The 21,021-nt window shown below is 47.8% G+C and overlaps 1 protein-coding gene across 3 annotated transcripts in view; it reads right to left on the bottom strand.

The window, feature by feature from the left end:
• LOC135918890 (SEC14-like protein 2) overlaps nucleotides 1-21,021 on the bottom strand; it is a 120,957-nt gene that overhangs the window by 46,623 nt on the left and 53,313 nt on the right. For all 3 annotated transcript variants that reach the window (XM_065452574.2, XM_065452576.2, XM_065452575.2), the window contains exon 2: nucleotides 2,676-2,745. In XM_065452574.2, the coding sequence (XP_065308646.2) occupies nucleotides 2,676-2,745 (70 nt within the window). The remainder of the gene's footprint in view (nucleotides 1-2,675; nucleotides 2,746-21,021) is intronic.

Below are 21,021 nucleotides of genomic sequence, written 5' to 3'. Positions count from 1 at the left end.
GAACAATAACCAATTTAGCTTCAAAACCACAGCCACAGAAAGGGGAGGACAGTCATTACGTCATTCCCTCTCTGTGATTGTGTTTTCGGCGCTTAATTTATTACTGTTCGACGTGTGCACAGACCTTGGAGCAGTTCTTGCAGTGCTTTGCGCACAACGAATGCACTAAGAACGCATTTTTCAGTGACACTGGGTTCGGATGCAATAATCGGCAGTTTGATTTTTTCGTCAACTTTCGCTTTCCCTCTGCCTTATCACTTCCACACTTCATTTAGAAAAGCAACTAATTTACCTTACGCTTTTCTTGGCTTTATTGTCTCTTGGCTTCATATGGCTGTAACTAACAAAAATCGGGCTCCTCGGTTCCTCTTCTGACCTCCACCAGACACTTTAGTCGCTTATTACTGTGGGTGCTGGCGTATATGTTGTGCTCATGCGTAACGTGAACGAATGCGTCATTTCAAGTGCGTAGTCCGCAGTCATTTGGAGGAGTATGGTCAGGCGAACAGCTCCTGCATCCGTTAATGCGCATTTCTCTCTCTCTCTCTTTTACTCGAATGGAAAGACGCCCCGCACTCATGACTCTTGCCCTTTCGTAGTTGTTAATTCGCGCTTAACGTTTCGTCGTTTCCTTCCTCTTTATAAATTAAGGTGACGCATATAAATTCCATTATGACTAGCAATGTGTTAGTTTAGTCGAAGTAAATAAGCAAAACAAATAGTATGTGTAAACGACTACCATTCAGAACTACAAACAGCTGTAAAACGTATGTGTAACAAATTTCTTTTTCTGATTTTTTTTTCCTTGCCAAACGACGGTTCACTAATCACCTGTGCCTTTTCAATCCATTCGTTACATCACACTGCCCTCCTAGTTTTGTCAAACTTTAGTGTTTATTTTTTATCTCCCGCCAGTCACCCTACGCTGCGCAGAATAGGCCACGCCCTTTTGTTTTGCCACCTGATTTCATAGTGGACCTGCCTTACGTCTTTCTTTCTTTCTTTCAAACAAACAAACAAACAAACAAACAAACAAACAAACAAACAAACAAACAAACAAACAAACAAACAAACAAACAAACAAACAAACAAACAAACAAATTTTTCCCTCTGTTTCTCACTATAGGAAGAACTCGTCGTCACTAAAGCTTTAGCCGGCAGAATGGATGGATGTTATGTTAGTCCCCTTCGGAACGGGCCGGTCGGTTGCGCCACCAAGCTCTTGCTATTATACTGCCTAATGTTCTACCTAAGTTAAACAATAAAAAATAAAAATAAACACTATGAACTCCCACACCCAAATTTTCTGATCCCCCATTGCTAACTGTGCTTTTGTACGTCTCCGTTTTTTGTCGTTTCCGTGCTTTTCGTCCACCAATCCTCCAATCGCCTCTTACTAATGCCTATTGCGGACATGTTTACTTTTCCACTGCTCCCGCTGAACACAAGGGCTTCAAGGAGGCCAGTGGTGCCTAAATCGACCGCTGGATGGACAGACGTCTTCACATTCTAATAAAACATGCTCCATAGTTTCCCCAGCTTTACCGCAGCAAGCACGTGCTTCTTTTTCCTTCTTATATCTCGCTTTATAGGTGCGTGTTCTAAGGCATCCCGATCTCGCTTCGAAAAGCAATGAGCTTCCCTTTGAGCTATTATAAATTGTTTCTTTCCTGATTTAGTTTTTGCCTCTTAAGTAGTTACTCATGGTAGGTTTCTTTTCCATTGCCGCCACCCATGAGGTTATTTCAGCCTCTCTGACTTTCCGCTTGACCGTCTTTAGCGGACGGAGGACCCCTGATCTCAACTCGAAGGAGTATTAGGCGGGACAATTGCCGGCTATGTATGCCAGGCTAACCCCGCCTGCTTCAACATCACCACCACCACCAAAACCACCACTGCCACTAGGAGACCGTGGCAGAAACTAGACTAACAGTGGCGCGGGAATGCCCGGGCTGTTCTAGTCATTCAACGAAACAGACTGCTGGGCTAGTTGGTATAGCGTGTTAATAGTGTTAATAGGCACCATGTCCTGTGTACCTTCTCTCGTGTCGTGCGTCTCTTTGCGGTAGAAAAACTAGTAACACATAATCTAGCCATTCATAGCCGGCCTGGCTTGGGCGAGAGAGGATTACACCTCGTTTGTATGTTGTCTCGGCGTCTTTCTCGACGGGCGCGGCTGAGTCCGAGCAATCACCGTCTTCGCATTTCAAGTGGCATCGCAACAGGCTGGCAGGATGAAGTACATCGCTCTTCAACTTCTACGTAACTGGCCAGCAGCAGACTATGAAACGAAAGGCCGGAGCGAACTAGACGCCCCCGTCAATTTGCCAAGGGCGTCGTCGTTCACTCGAGGTAATGAAAGTCAAGTTCTTTTAAGTATTTAAAGGTGTGGAGTTTTTTTCGTCTCTGAACCACGATCTGATTATGAGGTACCCCGTAGCGGGGCACACCGGATTAATTTTGACCACCTGGAGTTCGACAACGTGCACCTATATCTAAGCACACGAACGGTTTTGGAATTTGCCCTAATGGACATGCGGCCGCCGCGGTCGTGATTGAGCCCGCGACGTCAAGCTTAGCAGCACAATGCCATAGCCATAACACAGTGCCATAACTCTTAGGTCGCACGATTGGCCGTCGCTATGCGATAGCTCGCGTGATGCGCATTGACTCACCCCTAAGCCATCGGAGGCAGTAATAGTCATCGTCGTCGTTGTTCAGCAGGTCTTTGCACACCTCCCGAAACTGCAAAAATAAAGGAGTGAGTGACTGAGTGAGTGACTGCGTGAGTGAGTGGGATGATAGTTGACAGTATAGTCAACTGTCCCAATAATAAACTGTTAGCTGTTTATGCTGGGAAAGGAAGATCGAGAAAAGAGACACGGAACAAAGACGCCCGCGCAGGAAAATAAATAAATAAATAAATAAATAAATAAATAAATAAATAAATAAATAAATAAATAAATAAATAAATAAATAAATAAATAAATAAATACCTATTTTCTTAAAGCCCGCTAGCCCCTTTCCTTATCCGTAGACCTTTTTTTCGAATACGAATATTTCTACATTCTGACCTAAATGTTGAATGGTATACAGAATATTGTGCTGCTTCTAATAATAGAAACAAAATGCAGCCTTCAGAGAGAAGACTCAACAAGATATATCTGTCCTTCAGCAGTACACAGAACGATGTTCGGATAATTGCTATTAAGCAGCTATTAAACGAGCGAAAAATGAAAGAAAACTTTCCGAAGTTTCTCGCTGGCACATGTAGAGCGTCCTCCAGGTCACAAGTGGGGGCCTTTGCCCATCGCTGCTCGCGAACCAATAACAGCGGTAAAGCAGTGCATTCGACAAAGCCGAATATTCCACGAGATGGAATATCAAATTTTCGGAGTAACTACTTCTTGAAGCAGCCACGAAAGTATTCGGTTCGCACGCGAGACCTCCGTTGCTCGCACGCCACTAGTTCACATGCTTGAATATCGTCGAATCCTATCGGCGTGGTAAAGCTGCCCTGAAGCACACGTGAACGAAGCAACATTGGTGAGAGACGGGCATGGAACAGGGTCTGTTGTCAGTGACGTGTTGACCTTGCGCTGCACAGAGGTTGCCATATAACGGCAGAGAGGCCCTGGACAGAGCAAACTGTTCTCTGCAGAACATCTTCACTCTCAGCTGAATGAATGAATGAATGAATGAATGAATGAATGAATGAATGAATGAATGAATGAATGAATGAATGAATGAATTGATTGATTAGAGGAGCTGGCACTTGGGCTCCTTAAGGTACTGCTTTCGTGCTCGTAACGAAAGATAGAGCGCTCTCTGTGTTTACGTTCTACCGCGAGGGCATTAAATGCATCACGCCACGACGACGTAAATATAGCTCGTAAAGACACCCCCGGGGAGAAAGCTCCATCACTTCCTCGTACGTTAAACGATCGGTGCTACGTCGTTGAAAAAGATGAGCACCCGCTGATTTTAGAACACGAACATTCAACGGAGAAGCGCTAAATGAGAAAGTTTCGTCTTTATTGCACTGGCGCAAGGAAAACAGCTCTGACAAGCACGAACCCAGATGAACGAGGAGGCGGCACGATTCTTCGTGTTCGTCTCTGTCGGAGTTGTTTTATTACGGTCGCACTATGAGACTGGAACTTAACTGTTGCCCGATTTCACGCATTGCTGTCAGCGAGAGCGATTTGGTTCTCGAAAGAGTTGAGTTCCCTTATACTGCGGCAGCAGTTGAACGCCGAAATCCGGGTTAGCAGTGTTCATCCGTGGTCCTCTTTTGGGCCATCGTAGTCTAGCTGGCCACCTCCTCGGCTTCTGCTTCAACTGCCACCACGTAGCAAAGAAAAAGGAAACCTCGTCCACCACCATCACCACTGATGAACAAACTGACATGCCTACGGCAATGTGTTCTTAAAAGAGCCGGCCAACGAGATACTATTTCTTTTTAGCCTCACCGCATTTATTACAATAAGTTAAACGGTGTAAGTACAATAACAATACGCGGTACTGCGAGCACCGGATGGTCACATCGCATGACAGGAAAGTGAACAGTATAAACGAAAAAAAAAATAATTGGGGGCCACTCTCCTCTGTTAAGATGGAATGCCAGCGAGGCTGTCGTTGTGCTCCCAAATTTGCCCCCATTGCGTGGTGTGAACGTTGTTGAACAGCAAAGCCAAACGAGTGCGCGAAACAAAACGCGATTGGCCGAGGCGCAGTCCAATGGGGTTCACGAAACAAAACACGTTTGTTTGTAATTTGCGATTGAGCGTATTTCCTAGTTGATGAGCCTAATGAAACTTGGAAGGACTAGAGTTGTATCCTAGCAGACAAACACGGGGCTGTCCGTTTCCCTCTCGTAGAAGCCTATGTACTGACAGCAGACGTGAATTCCACAACTTTTACAACTTCACTGTGAACTACCTAGTTAGGAAAAGTAAGTAAAACTCGGTGTAATGGTAGAGTCGCCTTAGCGGCCAGTTGTCATATAATTTTGAGAGACAGTTCTGATAAAACAAGAGCGACGATAGGTACGCACACACTATCTTTTGTAACCTCAGTCAATAAATGCGTAAGCATTTTTATGCCTACCCAACGAGAAATTCGTTCGTCACCTAAGACTATGAATGGCTCATGCCTTCGTTAGCAAGCAAAGAAAAATTATCTGCCTGACAGCTACTGATCCTGAATATGGTGCCTATTGATAACTAATCTATTAAGAATGCATATCCAAGTGATGAGACGTATAAATCTTTTGCACAGAATGAAGAGATCTTGCAAAACATTCGGGAGCTGAGTTTTTGCACGCGCAGATTTGTTGACCGACACGAGAAATCCACGGAACCCTAGCCATGAATAGCTTCGCTGTAAAGGTTCTCGAGAGGACAGGCTAAACAACGAATCAAACGTCGATACCGATCCCGCTGAATATCATCTTAGTGGTAGCATTTGTGATTACCGTAGAAATATCACGCAGATTTTGATCACGATGGCAATTCGCTGAGAGTTTATTGCACCTACAGTGGTGGCGTCTCCTATATAAAAGTTGTTCTCTGAAAAGATGGCGGCGTCTACGAAAGCCTGCTGCTGTCGCAGTAGATCAGTTCAGGCACAAAGGAGTCCTGTTTGTTTCTTTTGTGGTGTGTCAACAGAATGTTAGACACGAACCTTCACATGCGTAAATTAACTGCGCGGTCGACGCTGAAGTGTCGCATACGGTTTAAGAAAGGACACGCTACAGGCAGCGTTGACTCTAAGTCGTCTTGCTACTGAAGTACGAGGTCAAGGTCTCGATCCCGCCCGCGTCGACCGCATCCTGATGGAAGTTAGATGCGAAATGGCACTGAACTTCTTGCATCCGTTGTATAACTGTCGGTAGCAAAAAATTAATGTCCGGCTTTCCACATACGACTTCGTTCATATATGTCCGTCAGGCTTTCTGACGGTAAAAGTGATATGTCACAAGGGAAAATAATTAAATTAGGAGAGATTAAGCACAAGGCACATCGCGTTTCTTCCGTTGAATCCATAAGAACGGCGAGAAAGCGCTGCATCAACGGCGCAGGGCTCAAACGACAAAGTTAGGTAACAACGGCAGAGGAAGCGTGCGACAAACGGTGAACGCGTTGGTCCCGCAGACGGGCGCGATCGCCGAACCGCAAGATACCTGAGCACCGTTCGGTGATTTATGTAGTGCTCTGTGCAGCGCTCATCAGCGTCAGCTTCTGCTGTCACGCTATTTAGGTTCCCAACACAAACAGCCCCAATTTCTTAATCTTCAATACTAGAAGGGTTCAGTAGAAGGAACACCATAGTACGAAAATGTTGGGCTTCCTTCATTTGAATCCTACGCATTTTTTTTTTACTATGAGTGACCACAACTTCATGGCATAACTTTCTATGAAAAATACCATTTGACTACGTGGCCAACCGGAAACTATAAACGGATTTACGAATGGCATAGGCGGCGTACGTTCCCGCTCGTGCAGTCTTAAAAAGTTTGTACCCTTTGGGGCGTATCTTGTCTTACGACAATAATCGTCATCTGTCTCGCCCGCACTTCCTTCCTTTAACGCTGCGAGCCCGGTACTTCCAAGACCCAAACGGCATGCGCGTTATCAGCGTGACATAGAATTCTCGACAGGAAAGTAGCGAGCGCAGCGTTCTCAAGAAAAAAAAAAAAACGCAAGCAAGGTAGATGATTTTTGTTGTGGGACAAATATACACCTCAAAGGGCGCAACTTTTTTAAGAGTGTGCATAAATACACTCACTCTAAAAAATGCTTACACCCTTTGGAGTGTATATCTACCGAACAACGATAATCGTTATCTGTCTTGCGTGCGTTTCCTTTCTTGAAAATGCCGCGCCCGCTACTTTCCTGTCGGCAATGCTATGTTATGCTGATAACGCGCATGCCGTTCGTTACTGAGAAGTACCGGGCTCGCAGCATTAAAGAAAGGAAATGCGGACAAGACAGATGACGTTTATTGTTGTGTGGCAAGATACGACTCAAAACGTGTAAACTTTTCTTAGAGTATAGGGGTGGGCGTCTCCCCCGTTGCGGTGAAGTGGTGACGACTGCTGTGAGTTTTTCATTCGCAAGTTCAAGCATCACCTCGCCTTCTGACGCCATTCTAACACGTTTCGGCACTCCGTTGCGCTCCCATCTAACTGATCCGTCCGTCCGTCCGTCCGTCCGTCCGTCCGTCCGTCCGTCCGTCCGTCCGTCCGTCCATCCATCCATCCATCCATCCATCCATCCATCCATCCATCCATCCATCCATCCATCCATCCATCCATCCATCCATCCATCCATCCATCCATCCATCCTCTTCGTAGTGCTCGTTTCTTCAACTGGGTATCTATCAGAATAAGCATGGGGGCAGGATATGCATGCATGCATAAACTGAAGAACATGCTTGTAGCAAATCAAGACACACACAAAAGGCCGAGAACTTTTTGCCCAGTGCCGCCCGGGCTGTCGTATATGTTTCTTCCTTTCTTGTGTGTCTCAATTTGCGGCAAAAAACATGTCCTTCGGCAAACACCAACTAGGCCAACAAACAGTTTTGTTGAAATACCTTACATGATGGCATGTTATGACAACAATGCCATGACAAAATGTCATGGGTTTTATGTCATGACATAAATAATATGAATGACATGATGCCATCATCGTCATTTCTTTAACTCGATATATATCAGGAATATGAATGACACGCATGCATGACCTGACATGGATGACAGGACATAAGTGTAATAATATGAATGACGGATTGAATGGCATATGATGTGCGTCATAATATGAATGACAAGACATGCATGGGAATTTCATTTCATGTCGTCAATAAGACCACATGCTTGTCATGGCATGTATATCATGTCATAAATGGTATGAACGACATGATGTCATCGTGGTCATTTCTTTACCTCGCTTATATCAGGATATGAATGACATGCATGTATGACCTGACCTAAATGACGTGACCTAAATATAATGAGATGAATGACATGAGTGTTATGACTTGCATGACGTGCCATGTGGATCATGACATGAACGGCAATACATGTGTGCTCATGTCACGGCATGACATCAGTGATATCACATGCTTGTCATAGCATGTATGTCATTACGTAAATGGTATGAATGACATGATGACTTTATATATGTACAGATAAGAATGAAATAGCATGCATGCGTGACCTGACATAAATGATATGACTTAAATGTCCTCACACGAATGACATACGACAAGACATGCATGAGTATGTAATTCTTGTAATCTAATACACATATGTCTCGTCACCCATATCTTCACAGTTATGCAGGTGAAGAAAACAACCACAACGCCATCAACTCATGTGATTTATGTCATTTATGACAATCAAGCGATAAAATGTTATGCATGTCATGTCATTTCATCCCTGTTATGGATAGCCGGATACAGAATTTGTAAAAAAATGAACCTATCATGAGTGACATGTCATGACATGGATGACATGACATGCAGGTTATGACACCAATGTCATAAATGAAATGACATGGCATTAATGGATTGAGTGACATGACATGTATTTCTTTAACTGAATACATTCCGTATATGCGTGTCATGACATACACGCGTGGCATGAATGACTTGCGATGGCATGCATTGATATCATCACTGGCACGAATGCCATGAATGCATATCATGGCATGTATCTATATGCCAAGCCATGTCATGATTCCCATTAACGTCGTGAGATGCATAAGGAGAATGACATAAATTCATGTCATGCAAGCGTGCATACACAGCATGGCATTAATACCATGACAAGAACTTATGCCGACCCAGTAGACCAAGTTGTCTACTGACTTTGGCCGATGGCTACATGCCCGTGTTCGTGATGACGTAGTGGTCATTGCATCGTCATTGCAGTTTCGTAATCCGACTCTCGCCTCTGATCCTCGCGTACTACCTGCGCTCGAGCCATGTGGTACAGTGAGAATATCTCGGCAGCAGAACATGGTCGCATCCGTTCAAACAGCGATTGGAAAGCAAGTTTCCCACGAGCGTTGATTTCTGAACGCCGGACGGCAATGCTCCGCCTCCTCGTTCCTCGCGAAGCTCGTACCGGACTTGCACGGGCCTTCTAGTCGTCACCGGGCCGCTTAATCAATCAACCGGCCATGATTTTTCCTAGTCCAGATAGTGTCCGAGTACGACAACGACGTATCGAATTTTACTATGGCAGCGTCATCACGGCTCGGCCAAGGCGCGCAGATGCCCCACGCCACTAGTCCGAATGCCCGTAACAGCTGACACGAGCTTCAGGTTGTGCCACAATTTCACCACCAAGTCACCCGTTTGTGTGCTCCAAGTGGACAACACGTTCCGCCGTTCAAGAGAACTCAGCTTGTGCGCTTCTCGCCCATCTCGCACCTCCGGGCCGCTGGTTCACACGAATTCTATCGTTCGTAGAAATCGTGCAATCGCCGTTGCCGTCGTCGTCTTGCTGCCGTCGTCACGCACACGCTCTCTCGCGTCAATATTACTCCACTGTGCAGGTGTCACAGACACAAATAAGAGATTTACACAAACACATTGGCTAACATGGTGATGCTTTGCAGTACCCCAAACAGTGTTGCATAGCCAGCTGCCTGCAAAATGCTACTCATAACGTCGATTCCCACAGTGCGTGGGGCCGGCACAGTGTTATTTCCCCTCCCTCTTCCGTGGCTACAGAAACAGGCCCGGCACGTGACCTCACAGTCTCAGCAGTGGTCGGCGAACACGCACGGCACGTTTGGGGACCCGTAGTTTCTGACCTATATGCAACTGTTCAAAGGCTTCGCTCACCGCTCTGCGCACAAAATCTACCGATGTGGTCGTGCAACATCGCGGTCGTCTATTACAACGTATTCGTTCATCCTCGTTTCCCCGTGCAAATTGGGCAGCCGCGCATTGCTCCGTACCCACAGTCTCTGCGATAGAAAGCAAGCCGAGCGCGTTGGTAGGAGATACTGAAGCCTACGGGACGCGTTCGCGGGTTGAGCCTACTTTGGTCGGGTTCAATTCCATCACGCGACGCTACATTTCAGAGATGTGCGATCGGCCCTACTTCCGAGATACGTGATGCCCTGTCGCGTCGCTGAGGAACCTGATCTCGGAGGCGGAGCAAATATGCGCGGAAGATCCAGATGTATGGGGGGGGGGGGGGAGAGGAGGGCGGTCGAGGAGGGCTGCCCAGCCGAACCGGCGGCACGTGCCTGCGCAACAAAGGGGTCACGTGCGTTACGTCATCGGGGTCGCCGCCGCCGCCACAGAAGCCGCAAGGTCGGCCCTCGAGCAGCCGGAAGCTGCGGTGCCGGGCCAGTCTGGTGGAAATTCGGCGCGTGCGACCGGCCTCACCGGGGCTGACCGCACGGACAACTCTCTCGCTTCGTCGGTGCTTCAGAGTATTCAGGCACTCTCCTCTCTTCGTCGCTCGAAGCAGACTGCTCAAGCGTGCGATTGATACCCCACCACCGCAGTCCATCGAAATCGTCATCATCATCTCGTCGTGCCCTCTGCAGGACAAAGGCCTCTCCTAGAGATGTCCAAGTAGCCCCCTCTCGTGCAAACTGACACCATCTCGTGCCCATGAATTCCCTAATTCCATAGCGCAACCTAATTATTTTTCGTCCCCGACTGCGCTTGCTTTCTATTGGCACCGATTATGTAGCGACAATTGACCCCCGTTTATCTTCCCTACGCATTAGACGGCCTGCACAATTCCATTTCTCCATCTTAATGTCAATTAGCATATAGCATACAACCATTCACGATTTAATCACCATCAGCACATCACTGAATAACATCATCCTTGTTCATTCAGCACCCGAATCATTCGTCAGCGGTTCAAAACTGACCCGCTGGTCACCGTGAACGCTCACGTGGAGTTCCGGCCAAGCTGCGTTCAGGTGCAACACAGCCTGCACAGAGGGCCTCTTTAAAATTGTGAGGTTAATCGACCTGAAGCTGTATACGGCGGGCTATGGCATAGGCCGTACGTGGTGGAGGGTCCCGAATAAAATTTGACCACCTGGGGTTTTAACATGCACCTGGATCTAAATACACGAGCATTTCCTTTTTTTTCTCTCTCTTTTTTTTTGCGTTCCGCCCCTCCGAATGCGGCCAACGCAGCCGCACACGCGAAAGCCACAGTGCCTCCGCGGAGGGTGCAACCAGCCAGCCATTGCAGGGAACAGTGATTACTGGACATTCAAATTCTGCGGCTCAGTAATTAGCCGCCAAGGTTCAATTAACGGGAAAGTATAATCAGGATGGATGACACACGTTGCGAATATTGTGAGGACGCGCGAATATCAACAATAACATGTTATGGGAGATCAAAAAGAAAAAGAAATGGTGGGAACATATAGGGGGATCATCTCTTGTATGCTCGTATATGTTGTCGCTGGCGCCGCCGCCACAACGCAAATTTACGCTTGTATTTGCAGCCACTTGGCGCAAGCTCCAAACTAATACGATCCCCAGCCTTGCTCTCCCGCCGCACTTTTTTTACCCTCGTCGGGGCGCGCGAGCGCCCAACTGCAGGCATAAATAAAGATTCTCCAATCCAATCCAACACCCTAACCAGTAACCCGACAAACGTTCTTTCTGGGCAAGGAGCCCAAAGCTGTAGTATTCTAAATGGGAATGCTACAAACCACCCGGCCTTCCTAGAATACCCAGCGGCTCCCCATTCCAGAGGGAAGCCGCTCTTTCTTCCAGGACAGCTTTGGACGACCATCGATACCTGATTGACCGGGCCAGCTAGCCTGACAGTAGCAGCAAATGGGGCCCTGGACTGAGGGCTCCACCCTCTGGGACATCGTTACAAAACAACAAATACAGTTTTCTACTACTGCTGCTGCTACTGCATTTGGAAAATAGACGTGAAACAACGGAAAACGAAGACAGCAAATAGGAAGAAATGCAACTGCAGACGTAAGGCGCTTTTATGCGGCTTCCGGTTTCCTTTGCCCATTTTCACCTTCCATCCGTTCAAATCTCTACAGCGGTAATTCCGCAAAGGAGATCTCGACGTCTGGGAAATTCGCAAGCATATACGCGAGAGACGCGATTGCGCACGTTCCCAGGTTTGGCAGGACGCCACGAATGGCGCGTGCGCTGCGGTCTCCACACTGCAGGCTGAGCAGTTGCGAAAGCTCGGCTTCGTCCGCGCGCGACGTGCGCGTAATGCTGCCACTCGCCGCTGATTCGACGATGCTTGCTTCGGAGAGCACCGCAGGTAGCAACAAAAAGAGTCGATGTTGTAAGAAGAGGCGTGTGGCTCGCAGTGTATTACAAGAAATATTAAGTTGGCCGATAGCCACGTTCGTTCTAAGGATGCTGCTGCTGAACCTTCGCCTCCACTCACGCTGGTGGACGCGTTATGCTATGTTCACACTACGGTCGTAACGCGCGTAACAGCTCTTTTGGCGTATCGAACGTAACGGCTGTAAAAAACGTTACGGCAGTTAAGCCGGCACCTTTGTTCACATTTACTGCTGCTTAAATTACGGCTTTTACAACAGGCCAATCAAATTTGGAGCTGCAGAATCGACGTCACCAGCGGTCCAATATGGGCTCCTGCCAACATGCGAGCGCTGGCCGAGATCGAAGAAATTCACGCTCCAAACAAACTTATAGTCATGCATTCAATCGCCCAAAGACGACGAAGGCGACGTAGAAGGGTTTGGGTGCGGCAAGTATTTCTCGACAGGGCCGTGGACGGCGATTTTCACAACCTTTTCGCCAAGCTCCGAGTTGGTGACGCTGCGATGTTTCATAACATCATGCGCATGTCGCCCCAGCAGTTCCGCTACCTTGAAAACTTAATGAGACCACTCATCGAAGTTCGGAGCACGCATCTGCGGCCATCGATTTCCTCGGCGGATAAACCAGATGAACTGAAAACAGTCTCGCAAGGCGCACTGCAAAAATTTTCACGAACACAGCCAATCGTGCGCACGGAATGGCGGAATGGCAATTCCCGCGCCCGGAGCTGTCTGCAGACGGGAGGACGGAAGTGTCGTCACCGGTTGTTGAAAGCCGAAAGCTTATCGGTCATTGGCTGTGTCGCAACGGTCGTAACATAACAGTCGTAAATGTTGCCGACCCTTTAACACGCTCACCCACGATTTTTGCGAGAATTGCGCACGTTGGTACCTTTACGTTCGCAGTCTGAACTAGACGCATACGCTTGTTGCGCTTCCGCTTACGTATGTTACGAAAAATCGGCGCCTTACGAACGTAGTCTGAACATAGCATTAGCCGTTATTTGCGTTGTTCTTCGTTGTTTCGTTTCTTCCGCTTTCTGAATCCTGAACGAAGGTAGTCAAATATTGAAATACGCTTTTGCAAGCTTAAGGGTGGTGCGCGAATGCGCTCTTGAAATACTAGGTGTTTCTCGCCCTTCCGTTGACATGGTATACGCGATTGACTGAAGCGACGAAACGGTGCCTTATTGGATAACCACCAGAATAAACAAAGAAGTGGTGGTTGTCACAGAGGCATTTCTTGAGAGCGTTTAAGTGCATGGCATTTACGGACGGCTCGTCCTGCTATACCTGACGCTACGTGAGGCCCACTACCCGACTACGTACTAAAGGACTGCCTTCGCTGAGCTAACAGGCAGTCTTTTTTTGGGGGGTGGCTGCTCTGAGAACGCTGTCCCCTCGCTCACGCTCTCGATCAAATCGCATGCGCCACCGCGATACTCGCTCATTCATGGCATCTAGATGAAGTCGGCCAAAGAAGGGTTCCCGAGTTATTCTTTGTTACAAAAAAGTATTCCACTTTCCATAGAACGCATGTAGATATCTTGCTGTAAGATCTGTTGGATGCGTACGGACAGCCTGTGGGCTTGTAGACTTACACTTTCTGTAAGCAACCAGTTTGAATGCCTACGGACAGTAGACAAAACAAAACATATTTGTTGGGGAACTTTTTTTATGTAGTGAATCTTACCACTGTACGCGCATGAGAGAAATCTATGCGTAGGCAAGTCGGAGTTCACGTTGACCGTCTATATACTTCCGAAGATAATTTTTAATAGTTTGTCGTGCTGAATATTACTTGTCTTGCTCACGAAAACCATTTCTCATTGTGCTGAAAGGTCGTCGTGTCACTCTGTAGGTCAACTAACCTCGAAGCGTTAAATTTGACTCCGCCCGAAGCGTCTAGCGAGATGTATGTAACGCCTGTTGGGTCGGGTTGCGATGGCTCGAAGCCAGCAACGAAAAAGCGACTAAAGCGACGCATCAGTTGAAGTGGTAGCGCTGGATTGAAACGGACAAGAAAGACGACAGGACGTGGGCCAACTATCAACTGGAGAAGTGGAAGTGGACGTCGTATTTTCGGCTCCACAAAAGCTATCAAGCATATGTACGGCCACCGATCCGTTCAGAAACACGCGCCGAGGCGGCGCGAAGAACCATTGGCTGCGGTTTGTGCACTGCGCGCTAAGTGTCGTATATCGCTTGCCTTTCTCGTGCGGCAAAGCGTACATAGGGCAGTCAGGCAGATGCCTCAATGACAGGCTAAGAGAATACAAGCGAAAATTGAACTGTTATCGAGATGGACATGTCTCCGTGCATTGTGATGATTGCGGGTGTAAGCGTATATTACTGTTTAATCATTGTATAGTCGTATTTAGAAATACGAGGGACATTGTAGAAGCAAGCTTGATTTCAAAACAAGGTACAAACTGCGTCAACGCTCCGTCGATTTCTCTGAGCAGAAAGGAAATGGCCTATCTGGAAAATGCTGGGTTGCGCGTGCGATCCTTTCGCTCGTCTGAGCCGGTATATATACCATGCTTTTCTGAAATAAAATTCAGTTGACAGTTGGCTCACGTCCTGTCGTCTTTCTTGTCCGTGTCAATACAGCGCTACGACTTCAGTTGATGTAACTAACCAACTAGCCCAAAAATCTGCACTCCTGTAAAGCGACGCCTTGTCCCGCGACACCTTCTGCTTTCTCTTTGGAAGCGGTCCATCTGTAACACAGTTCATGCAAATGCTTGTTGGGTCAGGTTGACTGGGACAGATATCTGACTCGACCCATTTGCGGTGAGTCACGCGAAAGGCCACTAGCCCTTGCGCATAATTCTTCAATCATATGAGACTATGTCGCTGATATACCAGCTGGAAAACTTTTGAATGAAGACCACACACAATACAAGATTTCGAGCTAGAACTGCTCGTAAGTGCCGGCGTCAGACAATCGGGATTATTATAACAGAAGTCGGACAGTTAATGACAAGCAGCACTAACGAAAGAAAAGCTTTGTGAATTCCGTCTTAAACGCGTCCCCATTGGCCAGTCTCAGCGGATGCTAGCTTGCCGATGCGCAACAAGAAATACATATGTAAAAAAGAAAGAAAAAAAGAGAGAAAGCGAGAAACCAGTTGAATTAGGTCGTAAACGGTAACGTTGTTAGGTTTTACTTTCTGTTTACTGTGCCTTCACGCATCAATTATTCCGGAATTTTCTGGCAGCACTCCCCTGTGCTAGTCGAAAAACGGCCTTTTTGGTTTAGTGAACGCTTGAATTTTGTAAGTGGATCACTTTACGTTTTCTTTTTCCGTCAAACGAAGATCCGATTGCGGACAACGTGAAAGGGTGGTCCAACGAACACTACGTGCTTAAACTACTAAAATCTCTCCGGAAATCAGTACTCGATTTCTTTCCCCCTTTTTTCTCATGAGGCGTTGCTCAAGCTACTGCGCATTAGCTCGCTGCCTTGTTCGCTTAATGGAAATTGCGAAGACGTAAACAAGAGAGCAGATTTTTCGCAGCGTCTAATAAGTGTTCCCTGGAAGGTAAGGGTATGTCACAAGCCAAGAAAGAGGAAATCGAAATGCCTTCCTGTTTTGCTTTTTGCTCCTGTCATTATTTCTAGTCCAGCGCACACAGCCATAACGTTCAAGTACTGCAATGTTTTTTTTTCTTTTTTCGGAGTGCGCGTTCCTTGGCGTTACGTCACGATCAACAACAGCGACCAGGCTGAAATAGAAGAAGAGACCTCGATGAAGAGTATTTCCTTTCTCGAAGTAAACAACTGCTTTGCCGTCTCCATCGGACCGTCGCCATCTCATCTCTCGTTCCAGATGTGACACAGACGGCGAGTAAGACAGCTTCCAGGAGACCACATTTCCGTCTGCAACGGTTCGGGCTGCCTTACCATCTAGCGGAGCAGAAGATATAGAACGGACCACGTAACTAAAAACTGCAAGGTGCATAGCCAAGCACTCGTCATGGCATTTAGCGTCGCTTGAGACATGAAACGCGACGCTTGATACCCGCGACGGCAACTCATAGGGTATGACATTATAGTTATCATAACGAAGTCATCAGTTCGATTCCTTGCCACAGCGTGGTGCCTATTCCGGTGGGAAAGAAGCCCCGGGAGATCAAAGTTAATTCGGATCCCTCCTACTTTACGGAGTGTCACATCGTCAAGGCATAGCTTCGGGGCGTTAAACTCCGTGAATCAAATTAGTTTTGCCGCATTCTTATGGAGCCACGCTGTCTAAAACAAACTGTAAAATCAATAAGTATGATCACTCCACAGGTTCTCACGAGTTTTCCGCGCAAAGAAAACATTGTTTCAGACAGAAACTTGCGTCATAAGGACGCTAAGTGGCGAAAATTGACATGGTCAACTTGTGTTCCAATGTGCAGGTAAACAAATGTCGTCTTAGACCTGAAACGTCACAGTAAACGTATACAAGTTAGATGCGAAACTTGAGAGCCATGTTTGTCAGATCAAATGAGAACAGACGCAATACCAAGAGGCGATTCGATGGCTTTATGTACTCCTTCTTTCTTTCTTTTTTGTATTAATTTTGAATGACCTCACTACTCAAAGTGGAGATAATACGCCAGCTTACATTTCCGCTAACAACCCGGTAATTTTAAAGAACGTTAACGTAAGCGAGGTCGTACCGCCACATTTCCACGGTTTGTCAGCGTTGCTGCCCGTCATGTTGCTCATAATCATGTTGCTCATAGTCATGTTGCTACCCGTCGAGCTTGCTGATAAAGCCGGTTACTCCACGGCCTGGCAGCATGTAGGCACATAGGCATGTACTATATGTTATGCTTACGAAAATATTTCTTTTCAGCTAGCGACGACATTCATCATGTTCATGTTCATCATCAGGTGGACCACACACACACACACACACACACACACACACACACACACACACGCACACGCACACGCACACACGCACACGCACACACACACACACACACACACACACACACACACACACACACACACACACACGCACACACACACACACACGCACGCACACACGCACACACACAAACACACACACACCAATTCAAGCATGATCAAACCGGCTATTTTGTACAGTTTCCGTTGAAGAATCACTGGCTCTACCCGAACACAGAAACATACGATGCCATCTGCACTGTTCCAGCATAGTTCCACGATTCGACGCCTTTCACAGGTATTGGAAGCGTTCTCTGAATTCGAAATAAGCCGCGCGGAGTTAGGCGCACTTCATTTGCCTGAGGCACGACACCGTGAAGTGAAGCAGGGAGTAGCTACAGCTGATTGGCTCGAGGCCACCAAGCACAATGTCATGCAAACAGCACGGCTGGTTCCGTACGGAGTTTGCAGACCACGAAAAAGGTCATCAAGACCTTCATGTTCGATCGGCCATGGGCACCCCGATAAATGCGAACACAAATGCCCTGCAAATATTCATATCAGTACGATCACACTACATTGCTCGGTAATGGCCTCCAGTCGAAACGAGAAATACTGCATTGTACGGCGATAGGTCAAGACCGACGAGACCTATCAGGCACAGGGAGGCTGCCTGGGGCTCATGTCTCTGCAAGGCGACCTCCGCCCACGTGTATATATATATATATATATATATATATATATATATATATATATATATATATATATATATATATATATATATATATATATATATCGGAGGATGAATAAACGCTTATTTGTTTATTTCACACTATAGAAGGTTATCTAAATACCGTTTACTTGGACCAACAAACCGCACGTTCGCGTCTACAGCAGCAGGCAATAAAATAAAGCTACGTGAAGCAAACGCAGACGGTGAATGCGGATGCCGGCTTGTAGCTTCTATACTGAATTCCCCTGAAACCTGTTCTTTTTTTTTTTTTCGCGAGACACAACACAACAGCTGTTTTCGGAGCGGTTGCTTTTACGCGAGCTGGCTGAAATGTGCTCGGAGCTGCGCGGCACCCAAGGGACAGCCGAACGGTCGTCCCGTTGCTTAATGCGCCGATCGTATGCTCAAAGCGCCTACGATTTCTTTCTTTTTTTTTTACCCGTTCCCCGTGCAAGGCTTTCTCCGCAGTACGGGAACGTTCCACACCTCCTCTCATGTCACATTTGTCCATCTTTTTTTTCCTCTGACGCAACCAAGTCTAGCCGTCATTTCGTGCATCCGCACATGCTTTTTTCCTTACAGTGTAGTTTTTTTTCCTTCTAATTTCTTGTTTGCTTGTGACACACAGCAGTTCATCACGTCCACTCGTCCTCCCCTTCCTTAACCATTTTTTTTATTTTTATTTTTGCAGGCGATCGGCACGCTCGTAAAGGTGGCATCATGCACAGGCGGAAAGCCGGGCACGGATACGCGCACCCCTGGCGAGCCGGCGAGCTTAGCTCGAGACGAGAGACCTTGACTTCGAGGAAATATCGGGGCCAGGCGCTCCGAAATCATGTCAGCCGCTCGGTTTGCAGTGCCCGAAGGCGGCCTTTCCCGTTCTGCCCTCCGCCCCCCCCTCTCCCTCCGCCGGGGGTGATTGTAGACGATGAGGAAGAGAAAAAAAAGAGAGAAGACAAATACGCGAAACACACGCAAAAGCGAGCCACCTATACACGGCGACGCTGTGCGCATGCTACGAGGGCCGACTGGACCGAGCCGCCGACGTATGGCACGCAAACGACGACTGAACGTGGCACTGCTCGCCGTGCCTGAACGCGATGGTCTGGCTGAAATGTCATGGGGAGACTACGTAGCCCAAGCTACATTTTTTTTCCTTGTTTCCTGCCATATTGATCGCTGACGTGCGCGTTGGAGCCCCGAGTCGTACTCTTGCCTTGTGTTTTTTTCGGGTACCGCTTGGAAGTCAGCGCTCAATGACGCATAAGTGTAGTTTGGACCAACTGTATACAGACGTCGATACGCGTGTCTATGGCACTCGGCAGAGGTGTGCAGCGATGCAGAGAAAGTGATGTTCGAGCACAGTAGCTAGGTTCGAGTGACAAAGCTTACTTTAGGAGCAGTGTGTCTTGGAGGGATCAGTCTATAAGGAGCAGCTTCATGGAGACGGAAGTTGCGCGGTTTTAGACACAACGTACGTCACTTGCAGTGAGTGGGAGATCTGGCCTGCGGCGAGTCAAAACTTGTCGTACGGGAGCCGCGTCTGAAACGTTTACGGCAACTTCCAACAGGATCGAAAAGCCGACAGAAGCAACGCAGTCTTTTACCGTGAGAGTGGTCTGCGCCTGAGCAAGCTGGCAGCTCATGGCTAGGCGCATTAGGCATGGCAATATTCACAGGACGGAAAAAGGAACGGGCAAATGACGCAACAGATTGTTGCATGCTGGGCGTTACTTTCACAGTTCCCGTCTGTGTTGCTTGCTGAATGTGTAGTGCCGGTGAACGCTACGTCTACTTCTTAAATTCCCTGCGCTCATCCCACGGTGGCCAGTGGAGGCTGCCTGTGGTTCACCAATATGGCGCCCATGCAAGTTGTTGAATCCAGCGCCTGCTGTCAGAGTAGGATGTCCGTCCATCCATCCATCCGTCCGTCCGTCCGTCCGTCATTCATTCATTCATTCATTCATTCATTCATTCATTCATTCATTCATTCATTCATTCATTCATTCATTCTTCTGTTTGCTCCACACGCTTTTCAAGTGCTCCGATCGAGGCAGATGTCCCCATTGCCCGTACCAGTGACAAGAGACGGAGCTGCTTGGCATGGGAGCGAGAAATCCCCCGGAAAGGTGCTGCCTGCCAGCCGGTTTTCTCCGTCGTGTTTGTAAGCATTTTCCTTGTGCGTACACACAGACGCACGCGACCGATCGGCCGGCGTTCGCGTGTCCGGCGCATGGCGAAAGTCTTCTTGGTAGCGGCCGCGCTTCGCGCTGGCGCGAGACGCTCGGAATGCAACGAGTCGTCTAGGTAGCAGCTGTTGCTCGGCGCCGAAGCGAGCCATCCGCGCCACGAGCTCCAATGTCATCAGCGGCCTGTTGTTGATAAAGAGTCTTCGAGCGCGACAGTTTTTTCCCGGTGATACGCTGAGTACTCCTCTTCGTGCTCGATTGTGACCTTTTTTTTTTATTGAACTTCGCTTCCTCGTTCGCAAAGCTTGGAGACGGAAGAGGTAACCTGAAACAACACGCAACGCGACGATAAAAAAGAAACGGAGGTTAAGAAAAGAATATTCGCCCGCCGATCGGGGGGCGCACGGCGCCCGGCAACGAGCGTTAGCGATTACCTTGGAGATCTTGCAGCGGACGTAAAAAAAAAAAAGAGAGAAATGAGAAAAAAGAAAAGGGACGTGTATCACGTTAACGAGTTTCACCGTAACCGACGACCGGTTTGCCGGGGCCGATGACGGTAATTTAACTCTCGCTTTCCCCCGCCAGACGCTGCAATTATTGTTGGCAGTATGCCAGGTTACGGGATGGCGTTAAATAGAAACCACGATATACGAATGGAGCGCATCGTGACGTAAACAGCGGGCTAAAATTAGTCATTTATCGATACGAAAGCTTCAACTGGGCCCACTAAGCGAAAAGGCCGGCGTCTGTGGCAGCGAAACGACTCCTAAATCCCCATTGGCTGCGACGCCACGTCACGTGCTCGCCTCGACGGAGCAGAGCGGGCGAAAGGGTACACTGGCCGCGGCGCTGGTGCGACAGGTGTTG

Source organism: Dermacentor albipictus, chromosome 2 (genome assembly GCF_038994185.2).
Source record: "Dermacentor albipictus isolate Rhodes 1998 colony chromosome 2, USDA_Dalb.pri_finalv2, whole genome shotgun sequence".
Classification (NCBI taxonomy): domain Eukaryota; kingdom Metazoa; phylum Arthropoda; class Arachnida; order Ixodida; family Ixodidae; genus Dermacentor; species Dermacentor albipictus.
This window is presented reverse-complemented; position numbering and strand designations above follow the sequence as displayed.